Source organism: Takifugu rubripes, chromosome 3 (assembly GCF_901000725.2).
Source record: "Takifugu rubripes chromosome 3, fTakRub1.2, whole genome shotgun sequence".
In the NCBI taxonomy this organism is placed as follows: domain Eukaryota; kingdom Metazoa; phylum Chordata; class Actinopteri; order Tetraodontiformes; family Tetraodontidae; genus Takifugu; species Takifugu rubripes.
In genome coordinates, this window is record NC_042287.1 from 3686542 (window position 1) to 3706838 (window position 20297).

Consider the following 20297-nt stretch of genomic DNA (forward strand, 5'->3'; position numbering starts at 1 on the left):
GAAAAATGTGGACATGGGTTGAATCACCCTAAAGAAGGCAGTTTGGAGGTGTCGGTCCAAACCACTCCCTGTCCTGGCAGTAAGATGTATGTCCCCATTTTAAAGTTGAATCAAATTCCGTCCTGTGACTCCTTTCACTGTAGTAACGCCTGCACATAGAAGCTTAGCATCCTCCCAACACTGAGCAAAGAATAATAATGATATTTTTTCACATTATCTCATTTTAAGTTACAGTGGTGTTGTCACGATTGTCTGATAGCAAAATAACTCAAAGAGGTAAGAATGGATTTAATTACATTTTCAGGAAATTTTGATCATGGGCCAAGAAAGAGAAGTTTGAATTTTGCCAATTTTCCGGCGGTCCCAGGGACTTTGACCTTCGATCTTCCAAAGATCAAAACTAAAGTGCTTTGATCATAAACAGATCAATCTACTATCTTACATAACCTTGCGCTACTACTGCCTATAGATGTACTATTCTTATGGGGCAAGGCCACAATATGTGGGTAAATGACCTGCTTGCTGGTGGCCTGCTTTTTCTATAGTTGTAGAATATTATAGGCATGTTTTATTGTTCAAAAAACATACAGGAATACACTCGGTCTGAGAATGCTTCTTGCCTGGCAGGTCCAGCACAACCTTGAAGCTGACCTTTGAAGTGTGCCCAGAACTGAGGAAGCACATGAAGATCCTTCCAAAGACCGGCTTCATCCAGGCTCAATCATCCTTTAATGCTCAACTCAAGTTCCTGCCACGGTAAGAAAGGACACAGATGATGACAGTGATAATGGAATCACTGGACCGCAGCTAATGTAATTTAAGACTATAAGTCTGTTCAGATACCGTTGCTCAGGAAAATTGTATTTCACTTTAAAGCACTCTGTAAACTACATATAGGCTCAGTTAATAGGACTGGGTATAAAAACGGACTGTAGTCTGTCTCTAACCCAAACATTGGTGTGTGTTCTGCCCTGAAAAGAGCTAGTTTGGGTTGTTTTCATATCATTTAATAATTTTCATGTCACGAAAAGGAGACAGCAGATCTGCAGAAGGACAGAGACTTTTAGGGTCCAAATCCCACCACATCGTATGTCAAATATGGCATTATAACACGGATACATGGCTACATCCAGAAAAAGTGTCACACTGAAGACGCAAAGAAAAACAATGAGCAGCAGAAGGTGACAGTTAAGGCCAGTGGCATCAGCATCAGCATTTCTAGATGACAATGGGAATTAAACCTCCTCATATACTGCTATTACCTATACTGTATGAGTGATACTGCTTTTATTCCTAGACACAATCAAATACATCAGGTAGATCATGACACTTGGTGTTCAGAGGTCGAGAAAGTGTCATCGCCCAAATAATTATGCACCTGACTATAGATTAACAACAGATGTATTTGCTAGTTAGTCATTAAATCTATAGTTTTATCACTGGTGTACAAATCAAATATGGAGGTCAAAACTCAATAGGTGTTAAATTTAGTAATTGCTACATCCTGAGGGTGGTGGCGATGTGTTGTCATGACTTTGATGAAGATGCTAATTCTGTGTACAACAGCTCTGTATTTAGATGGAGAGGCAGAGGTTGAACTGCAGCATGAACGCCAAGAGAGCTGACAGGGGACCCCAGGCCAAATATGAGAGGCGTGAAGTATGTTAAACTCAGCGTGGGCACTAGCATTCATCTGCCCGTCCTCCTTGGCTTTTCCCTTTCTATCAATCCTTTCAGTTAATATTGATAGAGTCTGGAAACACGAGTGCAGGTTCTACAAAAGACGGGGGGCACAGAGCGGTCATCATTCAGATGGGGGGAATAAAAAGATGTTTGTAATCTGCCTTAGTGAATGAGCAGGGGTTTTAACGCAGGGATTAGAGTAGCGTATTACTCATGTTGCTGCTGAGAGGAGGCAGCGTTCACAGACATTAACACAGCCACAGGCCTCACCCCCTCTTTACTCTCTTTGTCACACTTTAGCTCTGTCTCCCTTCCACTTCTGTTGTGTTCTCCCACTCACACATTTATCTATTTCTCATCCTTTTACTTCTGTACTTAACTGCATTTCTTTGTTTTTTTTTTTCTTACTGTTTAGTCCCAGTGGGCAGGTTATTACTGCAACCATAATTCCTTTGAATTATATTGACGCCGACAAACAAAGTGGATGATAAATATCACCTTTTACCAAAAGGGTTCAGGGTTGAGGTCTGGAGGAAAGATGAAAATGTGAAGTGATATCAGTACTGAGGGTTCCATATTTTTATTAATTTGTAAGGTCTCATACATATAAAGCTCATTTATTCCAGAACTGACCCAAGGTCACGATCAGTATTCTCCGAAAGGGCAAATTCACAGTTGTAATCGGTGGTAAATATATAACCAAATTTAGCATTTTGCAAACCCGCAATTTTCAAGCGTCTCGGTTAAATCTCACTTGAAATTCTGCGGATTTTCAAGAGGCCTCCCTTTGTTTCGTGCAATGGCAGCGTGTCATTGGAGCCGGCGCTGCCAAGTTCCCTGGGCCAGAGTCTGTGACTGGATTTCCAAATCCTCATTAGAAGCGTTGTTCTCTTACTCATCCATGCAAACACACACTTAAATCCAAATTCCGAAATGACTCACGCCTCCAGGCTTCATGCAGGTATTTGTGTCTTGCTTCTAAAAGCGGGCGAACGCACGCTTGCTTCCTGTTAATTCTGTCTGCCCACATTCTTAACCATATTCCCTTTCCTCCATCCCTCTTTGCTTGTCTTCCTCCACTTTCATTTGTCACTAGCCAACCCACATCCTTCTCTCCCATTTTCGACGAATTGTTCCATAACCTACATCATCCTCGTTTGCACATTTTTTTTATCAGTTCTTCATCATGATGGCATAAATTATGTGCCTTAACCGGTGTTTGGAAGAGGGCATAATGCTGTTTTAACAAGATTACATATAACAAACTAGACTGTCAGTGTAATCAGAAGGGACAGGGATTACCGTGTTACTATTAGGAGAAAACAATCGCAACGTTCGACATTTGATAGACATTTGATAAATAAGTACCATCGTTTCAGCAGCCAAAGTCATCCGGATGCATTTGGGAAGGCTGGAGGAGACCTAGAGTCTGATAACAAGATCATTAGGCTGGAGAGCTTGAATATATACAAGTGTAATCTCGAAGCATGTTCCCGCTCCGTTAGTTCCGCCTGATCAAAGGGAGATTACAAGGATGATTTACTCCAGATTAGACCAAACAGCCCTGTCATTACTTTCACTGCCGGTTCAGTGTCAGCAACAGTAGTGATGTAAATAAACAGTATAGGGTAAATGGGGTTTTATCTGATTTATTTAACCGATTTCTGATTTTATTTTATTTTTTAAATCCCTCATCCCTAATCCCTTTACCTTTTATCACTTATTTGCTACATTTCATGGATTATTGAAATGCTTTTTTTTCATTTTTATTTACTTTTTGGTATTTAAACTGTGGGAGATCCTTGTGATCTGTTTTCCCCAGAGAAAGCTGAACCTTTCTGTCACTCTAGCGCCACAGATTTTATTCAGTTCTATAAAATTCTCTGTCTTCTTCACTGATGGCAGATGTGGAGCATTAGTTTTTTTGGTCCAGGCTGTGGGAGGGGGGTCTAACTCCAGAGAAAACATGCACACGAGAGAATCTGCGCGCTAACAAACTGAGATCTCATCCATCCGCACAATTCTTTTGAGCATATGGGGCTGGCGGCATCCCACCATGTTTTCCACTCTGCCCTGCCAAGCTAATTCAAGAGTGACTCTCCAGCAGTGATTCTATTTGCAGGCAGAACACCAGCGCTGCCTTAAATAACCCGTCTGTGCTCATTGGTCAAACTGTGCTGGAAAATGACTGTTGGTGTTTGTTAATGCTGCGATTTGAATTTTACTTTCGGAGGAAAAAAATGAACCAGAGATCGTCAGACACAGATTGACTTGCATTGGAAGCCTGACTTTTACATCATCAATAGTCCAGAAAGGCGACCTTCAAGGCGATATGCAGTGTAGATGAGAAATGAAAGTCAGAAAGAGATGATGGGGAAACGAGTGGTGGGGTTGGATCGAAACATTTGATCACTGTTTACATAATGATAATAAACACGCGCGGAGTGAATATGGAACTGTATACTAAGAACTGGAGTTTTACATAAGCCTCTGCATAACTACTGGGCCACTTTGAATCATACTTGCATCTCTCATCACCATGGCTACAACCCACGTTGATGTGGAGGCGTGATCTCCATCACTCTCCTGTTTTCCCTGGCGAGTCAACCCTCCCCACCCCCCACCCCCCCCACCCACCCCAGTAGTTAAAGCAAAACGTCCTGGGGGTCTGAATCTGCTGCATGTGGCCGTTCAATGTTTTTATCTGTGGTACTGATGGAAGTCAGCAACCTTTACAGACCCTGTTGCAAATAGGTGTTAATTATCAAAAATCCTGACTGGTGCATATTATTCATGAACCCAAATATGGAGAAATGCTTTAACTTGTGTTCTCACGCTCTAACTGTGTTCCGCCTCTCTTGCAGAAGCTCTTTATCCAAAGATGCCCACAAGTATTTCGACGCAGATACGGGGGTTCTGGAAGTCCCGGTGGTGCTGCAAATTGCAGGACAGGTCTGCTTTATATGATATTATATAGTTTACTTACAGTAAATCCTCCTGTACTGGTTGTGTATACATCCGCCATGGCACAGGGCAGCATCTGCCCTATTTTATCTCTGAGAGAAGCAGCTGAAGGTTGTAACCTAGTTTACCGATAACATGCTAAAATTAATTCCCATCCCTTAGGCCTGGTTACTAATAAGTCAAGCATAAATGTTATCCTATAGCTGCATATCCTTTCAAACCCTGTTTATTCCTTTGTTTTTTATTTCATGTTATTTTTAAAATGTTATTTAAAAAAAAAAAAACACACAGCACACAGATTATAATGCATACAGGAGATGCTGGTGGGAGAGTGGTCACTCTACAACAAAGGTCAGCGGTTCAAGTCCCTCATGTCCAAGTGTCCAAAGGTCCGAAGTGCACTATAGCACATAAACAGAAACCGAACAAATATTAGTCAGCTTGATATTTACGACCTCTTTCAGAATTTCATGCTTAAAGACCAAACGGTTCAAATGTGATGTGTGAACAGTTCAGACAGCAAAGTTGTATCACTGAAATCAACTGAGCAGCAGCAGCAGCGTTATTAGACAGACAAGCGGATATTTGTGTTGCATTGATGCCGGTCCGCTTTCACGCTCATTCTAAATCTGTCAGTCTGCCAAATTGTCACCTTCCTCTCCACCCTCCATCAACTCCTAATTCCCTGTCTCTCCAAGGACACAAGAGGGAAGCAGGGCCCTGACAAGGAGCCAAAGACCTGGCCAGGATGCTCCTGTGGTGCACAAAAGCTGTTGCTGCCATCCCCAAGCTCACAGTTCCTGGCAATAATCCCCCCCCCACCTCTCTCTCTCTCTCTCTCCCTCTCTCTCTCTCTCTCTCTCTCTAATTTGTTTATAAGGAGTAGTCAACACACTGCTGACATTTTATAAGAGCCAGTAAAACCTTTTGTCAATAAAATGGAGCGATAAAGCAAAGACTAACGGTAATTGTTTGTGTCTCCAACAAAAGACCTACAAAAGAGGATTCTTGCTTGTGGTTTCAGGTGAAGCCTGTCCAGTTCATCGTTAACGCCATCGTCACCACATCAGACCTGCACTTCGACCTCTCGGAGGTTGACTTTGGCGACTGTTCCATTTACTACCCGGTGGAAAAGAGCGTTGGCCTCACCAACCTGTCTCTGCTGCCTCAGGAGTTTGGATTTGTGGGCGTTCCAGAGGTACTGAACATCACAGATCATAATAAACCAGCTGGGCTCCACAAGATACTGAAAACCAGACTGAAACTGAACTAAAAAGACCCAGGGATACCAGTTGATTTCAGTTTTCCTGAATGATTCTTTTTATTTCAGCGGTGTGCTAATGATGTCCGTAACTATGGCAGCACCAGCCAGTACCTGCACACTCAGGCTGTTTCCAGGGAACACACACATAGATGCGCCATCGTAGTCTGAACATGTAAAAATGTTCACAGTCACGTGTGCTTCCTCAGTGGGCAGATGGCATCAGATGATCATTTATTATCTGACTTTTTTGGGGTTTAAACTTTATTTGAATCGCATTTTAAGCAGTTTACGCCATGTGTGTGTGTGTCTGTGTGTCTGTGTGTGTGTGTCAGTTCTCAAAGCGTCGAAAATATGTTCTTAAAAAACCTTCAACCAGCTTCGTGTGCGTGACAGGCGCTGTTTCTATGGTGACCGTTTTCAGGAGCGCGGATGGTAACTTTCTTAACATGGACACAAAAAAAACTTTACATTTTCTCCCTTAAATGACCGCAACTAATTATTACTTATAGACTAAAAAATGTTTGTTTAAAAGAATAAAATAAAACATCAGCAAGTTGACGCAGACCCGGTGGTGTAGCAGCAGCTGCTCCTGGTGCTGCGTGGGTTAAAAAGAATCTAATCAGCGCCGCTATGCAAATAGCAGTCAGTGTTCTTCAGGCTGCACTTTTGTTAAACCCTTTAAAATCCTTCATGTTTTTTTTATTGTATTGTACAGCCCGTCACATATTTACATATAAGGATACGGAAAAATTCGACCCGACCTTTTTTAAGTGCACTGCTGCTTAAGTTGTTTTAATGAAAATGTAAAGTATGTTTACGTAAACTGGATGTCAGCTCTGTTGTTGTCTTCTGTAGTGTATAGACGTCCAGCCCAATGATGGATTTGGAACTCTGCTCCCGCACGAAACCCTGAGGTTTGACCTGATCTTCTGTCCCACTGTGGACAAAGACTACAGTTTCCAACTCACCTGCAAATCAGAATTTAACAGGTTGGCCTTATGTTTTGTTTATTGTCTCATGCGCATGAAAGGGAAATAACAAATTAAACATCAAAATGTGATGCCTGTCAGAGTCCACATTGTTAAATCCAAGGCAACAGTATAACGGAACAGTTTCTTCTTCTCTACCAGAGATTTCCGACTGTCTTGTCGGGGGACAGGCGTCCACCCACCTTTAGAGCTGTCCCACTCTCTGGTTCAGTTCGGGGATACAGCAGTCGGCGACTGCTCAAGCTCTGTACTTTTCCTCACTAACCATGAAGTTACCAAGGGCAAGGTGACCCCTGTGCCACCCAGGCTGTTCTCCTTCGCTCTTCCTGGTGATTGTGAAATCAGCATTAGTCCTGCTGCAGGCAGACTGCAGCCCGGAGAGGTAAAGCAACACTCGTGATGTTTCAGAGTGCTTGAGGCTCATTGTTAGGGTTTATTAGGATGATGTGGCACCATTTCTACAGCAGACATTTGGTCCATATTTTGACTTTGTTAAAAACAGGATAGTTCCCATGATATATTCCCAGCTCTACTGTTCGTACTTCTCATCTTAATCCAAAATTAACAGATAAAGTACATTTGAGAGCTTTTCTCATTGGCATAATGAAGTCTGCTCATTGCAGATAGTTTTATAGGGGATTACTGCCCTCTAGTGGACACCAGTCATAAGTGAACGTATTTATTAAAAGTATTTCCTCCTACTTTAACATTAAGAAGGAGTTTACGTGGAATATAACCAATGAAGAAGTACAGTAAGTTGAATGAATTTACTATTACAGGAATGTAATTTATTCCTGATGAATGTCCTTTGAACCAGAGAAGTCCGATCCGGGTGACCTTTAGGCCCGCACTGTCGGATCAGGCCATCAGAGACGAGGCCCAGCGTCTTCTCCAGCGAGACATGTCACTCTGTGAGGAGGAAATGGACAAGAAGAAGCTTGAAGTGAAGGTATGAATTATCCGATCACCTCATCCTGGAGGGTTTCGCTACTAAAGAGGTTTTACATATAAGATGTTTCCATTTTCATTGGTGCATATTTGTCCCAAACTCATTTGATTGTTTGCTTTGTTCACCTGTACAAACTACAAAGAAGACCATGGTGATAAGGAAAGGAAAGAGGGCCTCTGTGTCCCCAAAGGACGGCATCATGTCAAGCATCCCACAGACAGACCAGCAAACTGAGTTATTAAATCCTGCTGACATACAACCAGGGTAGGAGGTCTTGTTATTGTTGTTGTCTCTAATGGCTGTCATCAAGTCACCGCGCGTAGTACCATCTCACCAAAGGAAGCGTTTTAATGGGAAGTGGGAGAGGAGAGTTTGTTCACTGGTTTAATTCATTTCCTTTAAGATCATGGCTGTATGAAGAGGCCAGGACCACGCTGCTGTGTCATTTCCCACAGTGTTTCAACGAGTACATTGTTCCCTGCTTCGTGTCTGATGGAATTCCTCCAGAGGAAGACTTACAGGAGCCGCCACCATGGAGGTATCCTCCTTAATGGTCCTGGTTGATTGAAGGCCTTTGCAGGTTGTTAACACATTATCAGGCATCACAGCATGAAGAACCAACTGAGGCAGTTATTCCGTCTTCATGCACACACCACATCCCCAACGGGGGTAACTTCTAAATCACCAATTAATGTCTCTAGTAATTTAGCAGTGCGTCTTCCCATGTTTTGGAAGCAATGCTGACGCCACACGTGTGTCTTGCTATATTTTAAACATTGTTTAAAAAAATCCTTGCTGTTATTTGTGTAATCACTCTTTTGATATTCTTTAAAATCACTTAAATAAAAGCAAATGTTACATCGAGCCACCGTGTGTTTTGGAAGAAGACGGCCGTTGGAGTTGACTGATCAGTGTTTCCACAGTCACATCAACACACTTTACCTGAAGATGTGGTGTCCTGCAGTGAGACCCCCGCTCGTGGTGACGTCCAACATCCCACACAATATTGTTGACTTCGATCGGGTGATAGTGGGTGAGTGTCATCTTCAAAAACATGAGACTTGTTTGTGTTTTCTATCCCTTCTTGACTTTGTCACTTTCATTTCCAGGAGAAAAAGTTATCAAGAGGATGACAATTCAGAACATTTGCCAGGACTCTTTAGATGTATCCTTAACAAGGCCGTAGAAGAGTATATGGACATACTTTAGCTTTAGTCTTCAGGCTATACTGTGTGAAACAAGGCAAAACTTCCAACCTACAATTACTCTTGCAGTTTTACTTTGTTTTGTTTTTTACCAATTTACACTAGTTGTTGTCACAGATTAGAAGTAATCCAGGGTAGTGCATGGTTACCCTAAAGTGGTAGGGCTGTTATTGAGGTTGAAACTACGCACAGGTTTTCCTTGACAATTGAAAATCAACAAGCTCAGGTCATCTCTCTTGGACTTAAATGGCAGTTTTTCCCTTCTAAATGCACTGAGATGCTTAAAACCTGGACAAAAACACACCCTGGTGCTGGCCTTCAGACCATCTCAGGAGAAAAAGGTAAGTAAATCTACCTTTCACATCAACAATACAAGTAAAACTGGAGTAAAAGTATTTGTCTTTTGCGTTCTAGTACTGTGAAAGGCTGGACGTGCACGCTCATACAATGACCTTAGCGGTGGTGCTGCAGGGGGAGGGCGTGGTTCCTGCTGTCACCTGTTCTCATCAAGGCGGGATCCTCGACTTTGGTTATGTTCTGGAGAAGGAGAGCACATCGCAGGTCCTGAAGGTCAGGCCACATCTCTGCCTACAACCTTCACATCCAGCTGATTCACTTGATTACTGATGTGTGCTGCATTACTGATTATTGCTAAAGTGTTGTCCGGGTTTTCCTGCAGCTGCAGAACGGCTCATTGGTGACAGTGGGCTTCAGGGTGCAGCTGGCCAGCCTCTGCCCCTCCTTGTCTGAGGATGAAGCCGACTCTGTGACAGGTGCCAAGACCAAACGCAACATTAACCAGTTCCTCTCAACATCACAGGCTGAAACTAGAACACAATAAATGCTCTTGGCTCCATACTCGATATAGATATCGTCTCTCTCGAAACAGCCGGACTAAGTTTCTCAAATTTAACAGAATTCATTGAATTTCAAATGCCCTTATTTTATATCATGGTTATTATTTTATACAATTAAACATTTTTTTACAACATAAGTGGAGAGTCCCACTTTAATTTGGAACGTGTAGATACCAGCATACTGTACCCTCTATCGTGTAAAAGAATTAAAGTTTTGTGGTTATTTTGCTGCTGTTGATTTAAAGAAAATTCTAAAATGAATCAGTTCATCAATCCTTTAAAGGTTGGGGCGAATGCGATACTGATAAAATGAAACTTTGGTCTCTGTGTCCCAAAGGAACCCAGAATTACAGCGGGATGGGCGTGTTCAGGGTGACGCCAGCAGAGGGCAGCATTTCCCCAGAACAGAGCGTGGACGTCGTGATCTCGTTTCAGCCTGAGCATCCCTCTGTGAACTACCGAGACAGACTTTCTATAAAGCTCAGGAACCAGGTCAGGAACCAGGCACACAAAGCTGTAGCACCTACGTCACACCACGTGCAATCCTCAAACACCTCATAAAACATGTGCCATGTCTGTCTCCCAGATGGATGTGTGTGTGATGGATCTGAGGGGTGCAGCTTCTTCCCATAACATGTATCTGTATGGGGGGGACCCACTGAAAGCCCCCGCTGAATCGCTCCTCCCACCACTGATTAGCAGCCAGTTTCAGCTCACAGGTATTGTGTTAAACTGTAAACTCTGGTCCCAATAAATGTAATTTTAATCTCATTTGTAGAGAGTTTGGTGAAATCTGATGGTGCTGTTTGTTCCTGCTGTCATTAAAGATTGAATGAACGAGTTGGACCAATGAAAATATTTAATGATGTATAATAAATAACTGGCACCAAGCACAGATCTGAGCACTGATTCATGTATCGCGTGTTTCTATTATCGGAACACACTTATTAAGATTAAGATTAAGATTAAGATGTACTTTATTCATCCCAGTGAGGAAATTGAATTGTAGTAGCAACCTATACAAAGTATAGAAACAGAATAAATAAATACAGATAAGATTAGAACATTAAAGCATATACACAGCATATATTATAAGCATATATATGAACCATGAATCAAGGGGTGATCAGTTAGGTGACAAGGATTCAGGAAAAAGAACATAATTCCCGACTTCCATTCCTGACCCAGCTGCATAAAGAGCATTTGCACCACAGCTAATGGCTCCTCCTGTGTTAGCAGAGGCAGCAGTGGCCCCCGTGCCCATTCTGGTGACTCTGTGGGCCAGATACAGCGCAGGAGTCCTCATACCCGCAGTGCGACAGCTGCAACTGGGCTGCATCAGCTCCTCCCAGTTTAGTGAGAAGGTAAGCTGATAGTGAGTCCAGTTATGCATGCAGATGAGGTTCTCATAACTACATTAAACTACAGATTTCTGTTTCATGGATCCGTTCAAACCTAAAAATCGTTCTACAAACTGGCCGAAGAGCAGACCCAAACTTTTCCTAATCCAGTAGGGAAATGAAAGTCTTCCTAATGCGTTCTTTCACAGGGTGGGGAGTTTTTGTGGGATGACGTAGCATCACTGCAGGAGCTTGGCTTTAGTCTGCAGCCCAGTAAAGGCACCATAGAACCGGGCCAAAAACACACTGTCAGTATCACATGGACCCCCAACAGAGGATACAAGGTGGGGCAGCTCTTATCACTGTTGTTCTGTTCTTGGAGTTCACCTGGAAGTTCAAAAGAAAATGGTGAACCTGCGTGTGTGTGTTTCAGCCCTTTGAGGTGGTGCAGACGTGTGTGTCGGTTTGGCTGAAAGGAGCTCAGACGAGCGTTTACAGAGTCACCCTGATGGCGCTGGTCTCCAACACCTGAACCTTGGCCTGCGAGACATTTATTCATCCATTTCTATTAAATCCGAAAGGTTTGAAAGTGGTCCTCAGTGAGTGAGATGTCAATCTAATGAAATAGACCTTCATATTAACATGAAGGGATATTTATCTTTTTATCCACTAGTACAGTTTGATGGTTTACCAAGATGTGCACGGACTTGGAGGGTTAACCAGTGACAGAGGAGAACAGAAGATTTGTTGCTGGTTATTATGTATATTTGCTGTTTTCTTTTTTATGCCAACATTCTCTCATTCATCCTGTTTTTAGTGTCCTGTTATTTCTATTTCTGAGGTGAATGTTATTATTGTTATTACTGCTACAGCTTTATTATACAAACTGTATGTGGTGAACCTATATGGTGATCTCAATAAATACGAGTGTCATCAGTTGTGGCCATTGTGATCCATCCTGTTATACAGGGTTAGTGTGCGTCTGCGGCTCTTCTCAGGTAAACAGGAAAACCATGTTTCCTGTCGTCGGAGGGGAGAGGCTAAAATGACCGTCCTGACGCTGTTGTTGAGATTTTTGCTTAAATTCAATCAGTTTTGGCTGCCAGATTCTGCTGTTTTGGCCTTTTTTTTAAAAGAAATCTTGTATTATCCTCTCCCCATGTTTCGACCTATTTCCTACTTCTGTCTATTCGCTACTGTGTGTTTGTACCATGTGGGTTCTTCCCACCCTCCTGCCACCGGGACACACCATGGCCTAGCAATGCATCTTCTCTACCAAGAAGTTGTCTCACTGGAGATGATTCAGGACGACAGTGATGATGAAGAAAATGTCAAAGAACAGCCAGAACACAATAAGGTGACATATCCCTCAGAATACAACGGACAAAATCACCCACGCTGCTACTGCTGCATGGAGTGGGAGTAGAGTACATATACGTGGGAGTGGGGAGGAGAGGAGAGGAGAGGAGAGGAGAGGAGAGGAGAGGAGAGGAGAGGAGAGGAGAGGAGAGGAGAGGAGAGGAGAGGAGAGGAGAGGGGAGGGGAGGGGAGGGGAGGGGAGGGGAGGGGAGAGGGGAGGGGAGAGGAGAGGAGAGGAGAGGAGAGGAGAGGAGAGGAGAGGAGAGGAGAGGGGAGGGGAGGGGGAGGAGAGGAGAGAAGAGGAGAGGAGAGTTTTATCTCCCGTTGTTTCCATGGCGCATCAACCTAGCATTTTGAGCCTGTCAACTATTTATTTAACATGAAAGGACATTTATCGTTTGAAAAACAGTGCACGTGGACAAGGGCAGCTTCAAAGTGATCAAAGTAACTTATCAAAGCAGTGTTGAGAAAACTTGGGATGCAGAAGGGAGAGATGACCATACTAAAAAACAGTGGAAATGGTGATAACTAGCCATCGTGAAGAAAGTCTTCCAATAAGCCTTTAAACCTTAAGTCTCTCTTTGTGCATTTGTAAGTGCATAAAAAGATCAAAACAACCTATTATGCAGAGCTGCACAAAGCAAAGCAGTATATTTAAAGTAGAGCAATATTTGTATTAATACAAGTATTAATGCAACTTGTATTAGTAGCTATTTCCTGAAGTAAAAAAAAACAATCCAGCTCACCCGAAACTGTATGTTACCTTTTCCAGAAGAGTGTGTGTGTGTCAGCCTATTCTTTTATCCATTTTTATCCATAACAACCTGATTGTTTTTGATTCTTCTAGAACATGGTGGGAGACGAGGAACTGCGGATTAATTTCCTGGCACTTGACGGAAACCGAACTAAAAAAAGTGAACAGAGGATTAAAAAAAAAGGCGAAATAATCCGTGAAAAACAGAAACAGTCCGAACCTTGTCAAATCTGCATAAACACTCAGAAAGAAAATTCTTACTACTGGTGAGTCAAAGCAGAAATTTTGTCACAATGTCGCTATGCCAGTTCCAGTACATGTGTGTTGGGCGAGACACCACTTTGATCCTAATATTAACTTTAATTCGTCAACAACCCTGCTCCTCCTGTTTTTAAAAACATCTTACAGTGGATTAATTGAGTCCTACCAAGCAAAAATCAAGGAAGGTGAAGAAAAGGCCACCGAACTCAGCAATCGCCTAATCGAGAAGGATGTGGAGATTGAAGAACTGAAGCAGAAAGCGTCCGAGTATCAGTTGAAGATCGTAGGTATAGTAGCGTTGGCAGTTGACGGATGGTTCCACGTGACAGCTTCATTACGACTCATCTGGTTTCTCTCTCCGCTGGGGAAGAGTTGGGAGGAGTTTCAGTATCTGATAAGATCACTGGGCTGGCCAAGAAAAACAAGCAACTGTGTGTCGAAGTTGAAAAAGAAAAGACTAAATGCAGACAAAGCAACACCAGAATCCAGGCACTTGAGAAACAGGTCCAATTTTTAATTTTTTTTGGTTTTTATGGTTCACACAGTTTTTAAGTGACAAATATTATCAATGAAATAACAATAATAACAAAACCTTTTTTTTGTAGTTGTCCACCCTGAAAAGGATTGCACCAAAGCCCAAACAATCAAACTCTACCGATTGTTGCAAGGTAATCACAATGCTTTTAAACGGCACCAGCTTTGCCAGTTTTAAACGTGTAACACCGAGGTTGATTGTTTTACAAACATACAGGAGAGAGAGACGGTGAGACTGCTGCAGGAAAGATTAGCTGCTTCTGAGCTGAAAGCATCAGAGCAGCGCAACAAAATCCAGTTCCTCCAAAAGGAGCTGAAAGTTGCTCACAAGGTTGGTCTTTGTTTTTCTACCCTGCTGCCTGTTGTTGTCCTGTGATTCAACTTAAACTAAACTGTGGTTGCGGCAGGTTGTTATCAGTGAAGTAGGAAAGGACATCCCTTTCCAGAAACTGTTGAACTGCCCAGTGGGCTTTAAAGGACGCGCAGAAGAGATGCAAACTCTCAAGTTAAAGGTGCGTTAACACAATTTTATTCTACGCACACTATGTAACAATACAAATATCCTGGAGAGGATGAAAAGATGCCGTAACCAAAATTCAACATTCGCCGAACGGTCTTGTGCAACAAATAGGTGCAACAGCTGGAGAAGAGGCTGAAAGAGAGGACTGACCAGGAAGAGACCGGTGTCCCGCCTGTCAGAGGGAAATGGACCACTGTGAACAATCCTCACGAGGAGAGGTACCAGAGCAAACTCGAAGGCATTCAGAAAGAAAGGAGGGCGGCCATTGAGGTAAGCTGGAAATTCTTACCAATTTTTGACATTTGCTCTAAAGATTATAACCGCCAGAAACAACACACCCGTAGAATAGATCCTCAAATGAGCCCATTAAAAAGTCTAGTCTAGCGTGCTCACATTCACTCCAGTAGAGACGGCTTCCTAAGCAGTCTAAGTGGGGTTGTGTCTCTACCATAAGAATTGTAGAGGAAGGTCAGTGGGCATCTGCTAATGTGCCCCAACTGTTTTCCTTCCACATGTGCAACTGTAGAAGCTGTCGGCAGATTTTGAAGCCCTCAAGACCGAGTACAACAAGCTGAAGCAGATCACTGACATCTCCAGAGCCAGAAATATGTGTTTGACAAGGGAAATGAAGACCCTGACGAGCCAACTGAGCGCACTCAGGGTGAAGAGTGAACACGATGATGAGCTGGTGGAGGTCTTGATAGTAAGTAATTACAACTGCATTTATGTTTACAAAAACCATTAAAAACACTCAAAGTATTTTGAACAAATTCTGCCTGAGTGTAGTCCTCAAGAGTTGCTATCTCTGGGTCCCTGAGACAAATCTTATTTATTTATTGCTGTATCTTTTTTCCTTCCACAGAATCAGGAAAAACATCTGCGGGAGCTGCTGATAAAAGCCAACAAAAAAAATTCTGAGCAAAAAGATGTAGTAGTCCGACCGGCACACACGCCCATAAACGAGGAGCAACCAATCAACATTGAGCAGGGATGAAGGAGACGGAACAGAATGAAGGAAACGGTTTGTTGGGAATGGTTTAAAAAGACCATGGGAAATATTCAAATAGGAGTCAGCGAGTTTGATGGGGGATGGCCTCCCACTGCTTCGGCAGCACCGCCAGCCAAGTTTCAGAGACTCCACATATACCAAGATTCCATTAAGTGTGAATGTAGCTGTGTCTATTTAAACAATAATGGATTTAAACATGTCTTTCTCATGGAAATATTGTTCTTTGCCAGTGGATTTCAATCAATCAGTCTTTATTTATATCGCATCTGTTACAATCAAAATTGTCTCTAGGCGCTTTCCAGAATCCCAGGGCCTGACCCCCAACAAGCAACAGTGGCAAGGAAAAACTCCCCTTTAACAGGAAGAAACCTTGAGCAGGACCAGGCTCATGTAGGGGGACCCTCCTGCTGATGGGGGGGCTGGGTAGAGAGAGAGGAGAAGGGGGAGGACAGGTAGAGGAGAGAGTAGGCAGAGATCAGGGAAATACATTAATTATAACAAACTGCTGGTATGAGAAGAGTGGGTCAGCAGGGTCAGAGGTCAGTAGGTCAGCATACAGCTATAAAGGCGGTGATAAATGTAGATGGATACAGGGGGGGGGGGAGCAGAGAAACAAGAAATAACTTCACTGATCTGCTCGGTGAGGAGGAGAGGGAGAGGATAATAACTGGAACTACATAATTACTGACAATAAGTTAGAAGGTTTTAAGTCTGAAAGTAGAGATAGCGTCAGCCTCCCGTACCTGGACAGGGAGCTGGACTTCTGGACTGATTTGGTGAACTGCCAGAGTCCAGAGACCTTTAGGGGCACTTTATCCCCAGATATGGTTTTCAGTGCAGTTTTGGGCTGATTCATAGACTTGTCCGAAATCTTTAAAAAGAGGATGTGACGAATCTTAGAGATAAACCGGCAGGTCATCAGCATAGAGCCTGATTTTGTGATGAGTGTAAATTTTGACATATTGCTGCTACTAATGGAAGACACAACAGTTTCTTCCTGAGCCTGGGCACACTCTTCTGTGTATAACCTCTCCGTTTAGCTCCTTTGTTGAATGAAACACTGAAGCCTTTCTGAGCACAAAACAGTCTCAGACAACACGTTCTGTGACTTCTTTGCCTAGGCTCTCTGGTTTACATGTGTTTACTTTAGCATTTCTTTGTTGAATTCCTACGATCCCAGTTGTTTGGATTATCACCCTGCTTTTGATAAACCGCACTTAAGCACGTCCGAGTGTTTCGGTCCATCCGTTGGTCTCTTTTCTGCACTTCCTCCCCCTGACTCACTGTTGAATCTGTTAATCTTGGTTTTATTCTGAAAGGATTTTCTCGTATTTATAGACGTCTCCCCAGTAACAGTGTGTTACTGTGTCCCTTGTCCTGTCCTTCTTCCTCTTGCTATGGTCCAAGTCACATATTCCTTCTTCAGGTGGTTTATCTAGTTAACGAGTACCGTAAACCTAAAAACAGTATAGATTGCATATATCTTATTGTTATTATTGTTCAATTTGATAATTCAATAATCAGTGTCATGTACCTCTGAGGTACAATAATCACTTATTGGTGGTTAATGAATTTAAACGTCTCATGAATGTAAAGGTCTCATTCGCAGAAGTGCCTACATTCATTCAGAGACGGCATTGATTTTACAGCTTTTGAAATGCAAAACTTAGTCAAAATTGTTCACGTTTTCCTGGTATTACAAAGGTTTTAGAGTATTTTAATATGCTGTGCCTGAAGCCAAGTTAATGTGACCATTGAATACAGCCTGAGTCAGAAGATAGGAGCTTACTGAGGGGGCAGTGAAGATGGTGCAGAGGTGATTGTTAAAAAACACTGTGAAAGACATTAAAATTCATGTTTTGTTTTTATTTAAATATTTAAACATATTGAATATTAATATTGATTTTTGAAGCTTCCATTTTGCATTACAGTTTAAATTTTAAAAGGCTGCTTTACTTGACCTCTGCATATATTTTACACATCCACAGAAGGATCAACTGGTCTACCCGGTCAACCTCTCGGACTCTGACTGAACTCATCGAGGAAATCTCAAATTTTCAAATACAACATAACAAAAGATATGCAGTCTTATTATTCATAGACCTTAAAGAAGCAATTGACGCCATTAACCATAAAATCTTAGTAAACGGGGATGCTGTGGAATCGGGAGCAGCAGTTATATAGACAGTTAGTAAAAAACAGGCCCAGTCATCATGTCTGGACCTGTCTGTGGTGTCCCTCAAGGGTCAGTGCTTGGTCCAAAACTATTTATCCTGTACATGAATGATTAATGCACGACGCCACGTCTTTTAAAATTCTTATTGTTTGCTGATGTGACAAATATCCTGAGTTTCTTTACAGCAGTTTTCAGCTGAAGGAGAAAATATATATAAAACTATTTGCATGAATAAGAAAAGGTTCTCTACATCAGTTGTTAGGGTAGAATTGGGAAACAATCTGAATACAGAACCTAAACAATGTCCAAACACAAATCACTTCAAATACAAGTCTGAACAGATTATTTTCACTAAACACAGGGAGGCAGAGTCTTAGGTCACCAGTCATCTGTTTTTTGGAATTCCATTGCTGTTGCTGTTTGTACTGTCTCTAAATGACATTAGCCTTATCATCATTGTCACCATTACTATCGATATGATTATTACAAGTGTTGACATGTTGCTGAAGTCAGTGGTAATGTTCTGTGTTGGTGGCATCTGTTGCACGAGTGTCTGTTCCAAGGGGAGGGATCCCTCATTTGTGGGCCTCCTTTAGGTTTCTTCTTTTTCCCCTAAAAGAGTTTTTAAGTTCCCTGCCAGTGGTCTCAAGACAGAGGGTGTCACAACTGTCCAGTTTTGGCTATTTACATTGGTCAATTATCAAGGGGGTAAGACCATGTAAGTATTCTTCCTACTTGTAGGTCAGCTTTTTCTTTCCTTTTTGTTGTCAATCTCTTCATCTTTGCTAAATAAAATAATGTTCAAAATAAAGTTATCAAATCAAATAAAGATGAAGTTGTAATACCTAAATTGACCACAAAAGAGGCATGACTTGCAATTAACGAATAAATAATTGCGCTTTGTGAATCTGATCCAATTTCTTGTGAGTAAAACATTAACAAAACCTATCTATATTATGTTTTATCCAGGGGGTGAACCCTGGATAAAACATAATATAGAACTGTTCGCTATATAACAGAATAATTTATGAAATTATCAGTACATCATAAGATTCACGTTCAATTTTTGAGTCAATAACCCTGGACTGGAGCACTTCCAATAATCTACCACTAGATGGAACCAAAGTCAATATTAGTGACTGGAACCCCACCACCCATACTTTAACTATAAAATGTGTTTACTTGAGCAAATACAACTCACAATTTTATGATGATGTATTTGTTTTTTTAAATACATTCATACAACCTCTGATGCTGTTTGAGTACACAATCAAGACTTAATAACAGAACAGCCCAAAATTACAGAAAGATATAAACACACTTGTCAAAAGAGGGCCAGACAAATTCAAAGTAATGATTTCCTTTTTGTATGAGTTCACTGGATAGTTTTAGTCAGTTAAAAAAATTACAGTCAACAAACAGAAGAGCGAGATAGAAAAATGAAAGCCTTAATTTGCTAATGCATTTATCTTTTCCTTAATTTTAAATTCTTTCATACACAGAATTAAACAAAAACAAATTAAATGACTGCCTCAGCTCTGTTTAGTTTAATCCAGGCACTCACTTGATATACAATGATATACGTCTACCAGTGTCTGAAGTGTGTGAGATCTGGGCTGCAGACGCGAGAGCAGCAGATGTCAGTAATGCCTCTGAATGGACCAATAGAATCTGAGCCCTCGCACAGATACATGCTGTAAGCATTTATCAGAGATTGTAGGAGATTATACCAAATCAGATTACTGTACCCCGGCCTCCCTATAAAAAGCAAGGTCACTGCAAGCTTAACCTCCTGTAATGTCACTCCTTTTATGAAATATATGAGAGCATATTAGGCAATATTGTGTTACTATTTTGCCTCTTTTTCTAATCTGATTTCTCTTCTGAGCTGTCACTAATACAGCAAAATAGTGCTACTTATGTTCTCAGCTCTGCAGACAGGATGTGTGCATGGGCATGTGTGCAGCTGTCTGCAAGGAAATACATCCACAGTTCCATATTATGGGATGATAATATAATGGTCAGATATTTCACATATTATTCCTATGGTCATAACCCTACTACTCTTTATTGTTCAATAAATGTAAAGCGTTTTTGAAAACACAAACAAAAAAATAGTATTGTAACTAAAAAGCATTATTGTTTTTATCCAAATGAAAATAAGTTTTTATTGGGCTGAAGCTTTTGCTAAACTGGCTTCGGAACATAAGCAGGCAGGGGTGTGTATCCAGGGCCAACTAAGTCTCAGCAGCATTAACTGGCAGATGAGTCCCAGTGGAAGCCCACACCCAGAACACTGCCTGCTAACACCCACACACACACACACACACACACACAGCGCCTCACCTCTTCTCTATATCAGTAATTTAAATTGTTTAAAATATTGGTATGGGATTTGAAGGTCAGCAGTAATCCCAATCCTCCTAATACAGT

The 20297-nt window shown here is 41.8% G+C and overlaps 2 protein-coding genes and 1 long non-coding RNA gene across 8 annotated transcripts in view; 2 read left to right on the forward strand and 1 right to left on the reverse strand.

Moving 5' to 3' along the window:
- cfap74 (cilia and flagella associated protein 74) overlaps window positions 1-12177 on the forward strand; it is a 30432-nt gene extending 18255 nt beyond the window's left edge. For 4 of the 6 annotated variants that reach the window (XM_029834066.1, XM_029834065.1, XM_029834069.1 and 1 more), the window contains 18 exons: window positions 628-756; window positions 4548-4635; window positions 5672-5845; window positions 6767-6900; window positions 7042-7282; window positions 7718-7849; window positions 7992-8113; window positions 8253-8387; window positions 8773-8882; window positions 8959-9014; window positions 9276-9395; window positions 9469-9624; window positions 9734-9827; window positions 10249-10403; window positions 10498-10630; window positions 11148-11275; window positions 11461-11595; window positions 11685-12177. In XM_029834066.1, coding sequence (XP_029689926.1) covers window positions 628-756; window positions 4548-4635; window positions 5672-5845; window positions 6767-6900; window positions 7042-7282; window positions 7718-7849; window positions 7992-8113; window positions 8253-8387; window positions 8773-8882; window positions 8959-9014; window positions 9276-9395; window positions 9469-9624; window positions 9734-9827; window positions 10249-10403; window positions 10498-10630; window positions 11148-11275; window positions 11461-11595; window positions 11685-11783 — 2341 coding nt within the window. In that variant the 3' untranslated portion in view covers window positions 11784-12177. The remainder of the gene's footprint in view (window positions 1-627; window positions 757-4547; window positions 4636-5671; window positions 5846-6766; window positions 6901-7041; window positions 7283-7717; window positions 7850-7991; window positions 8114-8252; window positions 8388-8772; window positions 8883-8958; window positions 9015-9275; window positions 9396-9468; window positions 9625-9733; window positions 9828-10248; window positions 10404-10497; window positions 10631-11147; window positions 11276-11460; window positions 11596-11684) is intronic. The other 2 variants (XM_029834067.1, XM_029834068.1) reach the window with 2 other exon arrangements.
- LOC115249195 (uncharacterized) lies at window positions 6991-9803 on the reverse strand. The gene is made up of 4 exons (XR_003887910.1): window positions 9697-9803; window positions 9507-9591; window positions 8792-8945; window positions 6991-7809 (listed from the first exon to the last, which is right to left on the reverse strand). It is a non-coding gene; the product is annotated as an uncharacterized lncRNA (long non-coding RNA).
- A 1268-nt stretch (window positions 12178-13445) lies between the features above and the next one.
- Window positions 13446-15990, forward strand: LOC105419830 (coiled-coil domain-containing protein 13-like). The gene is made up of 9 exons (XM_011621537.2): window positions 13446-13630; window positions 13773-13912; window positions 13996-14129; window positions 14231-14293; window positions 14377-14490; window positions 14567-14671; window positions 14791-14949; window positions 15206-15382; window positions 15542-15990. Exons 1-9 carry the CDS (start codon window positions 13461-13463, stop codon window positions 15671-15673), a joined length of 1194 nt encoding a protein of 397 aa, XP_011619839.2. The 5' UTR covers window positions 13446-13460; the 3' UTR covers window positions 15674-15990.
- Window positions 15991-20297: the final 4307 nt, after the last annotated feature.

Excerpts from the sequence above, each read along its gene's own strand:
- LOC105419830 (XM_011621537.2), top strand. The coding sequence starts at position 13,461 with ATGGTGGGAGACGAGGAACTGCGGATTAATTTCCTGGCACTTGACGGA. Across the intron at positions 13,913-13,995 it reads GTATCAGTTGAAGATCGTAG|AGTTGGGAGGAGTTTCAGTA; the intron begins GTATAGTAGCGT and ends CCGCTGGGGAAG. Across the intron at positions 14,672-14,790 it reads TGCAAACTCTCAAGTTAAAG|GTGCAACAGCTGGAGAAGAG; the intron begins GTGCGTTAACAC and ends TGCAACAAATAG.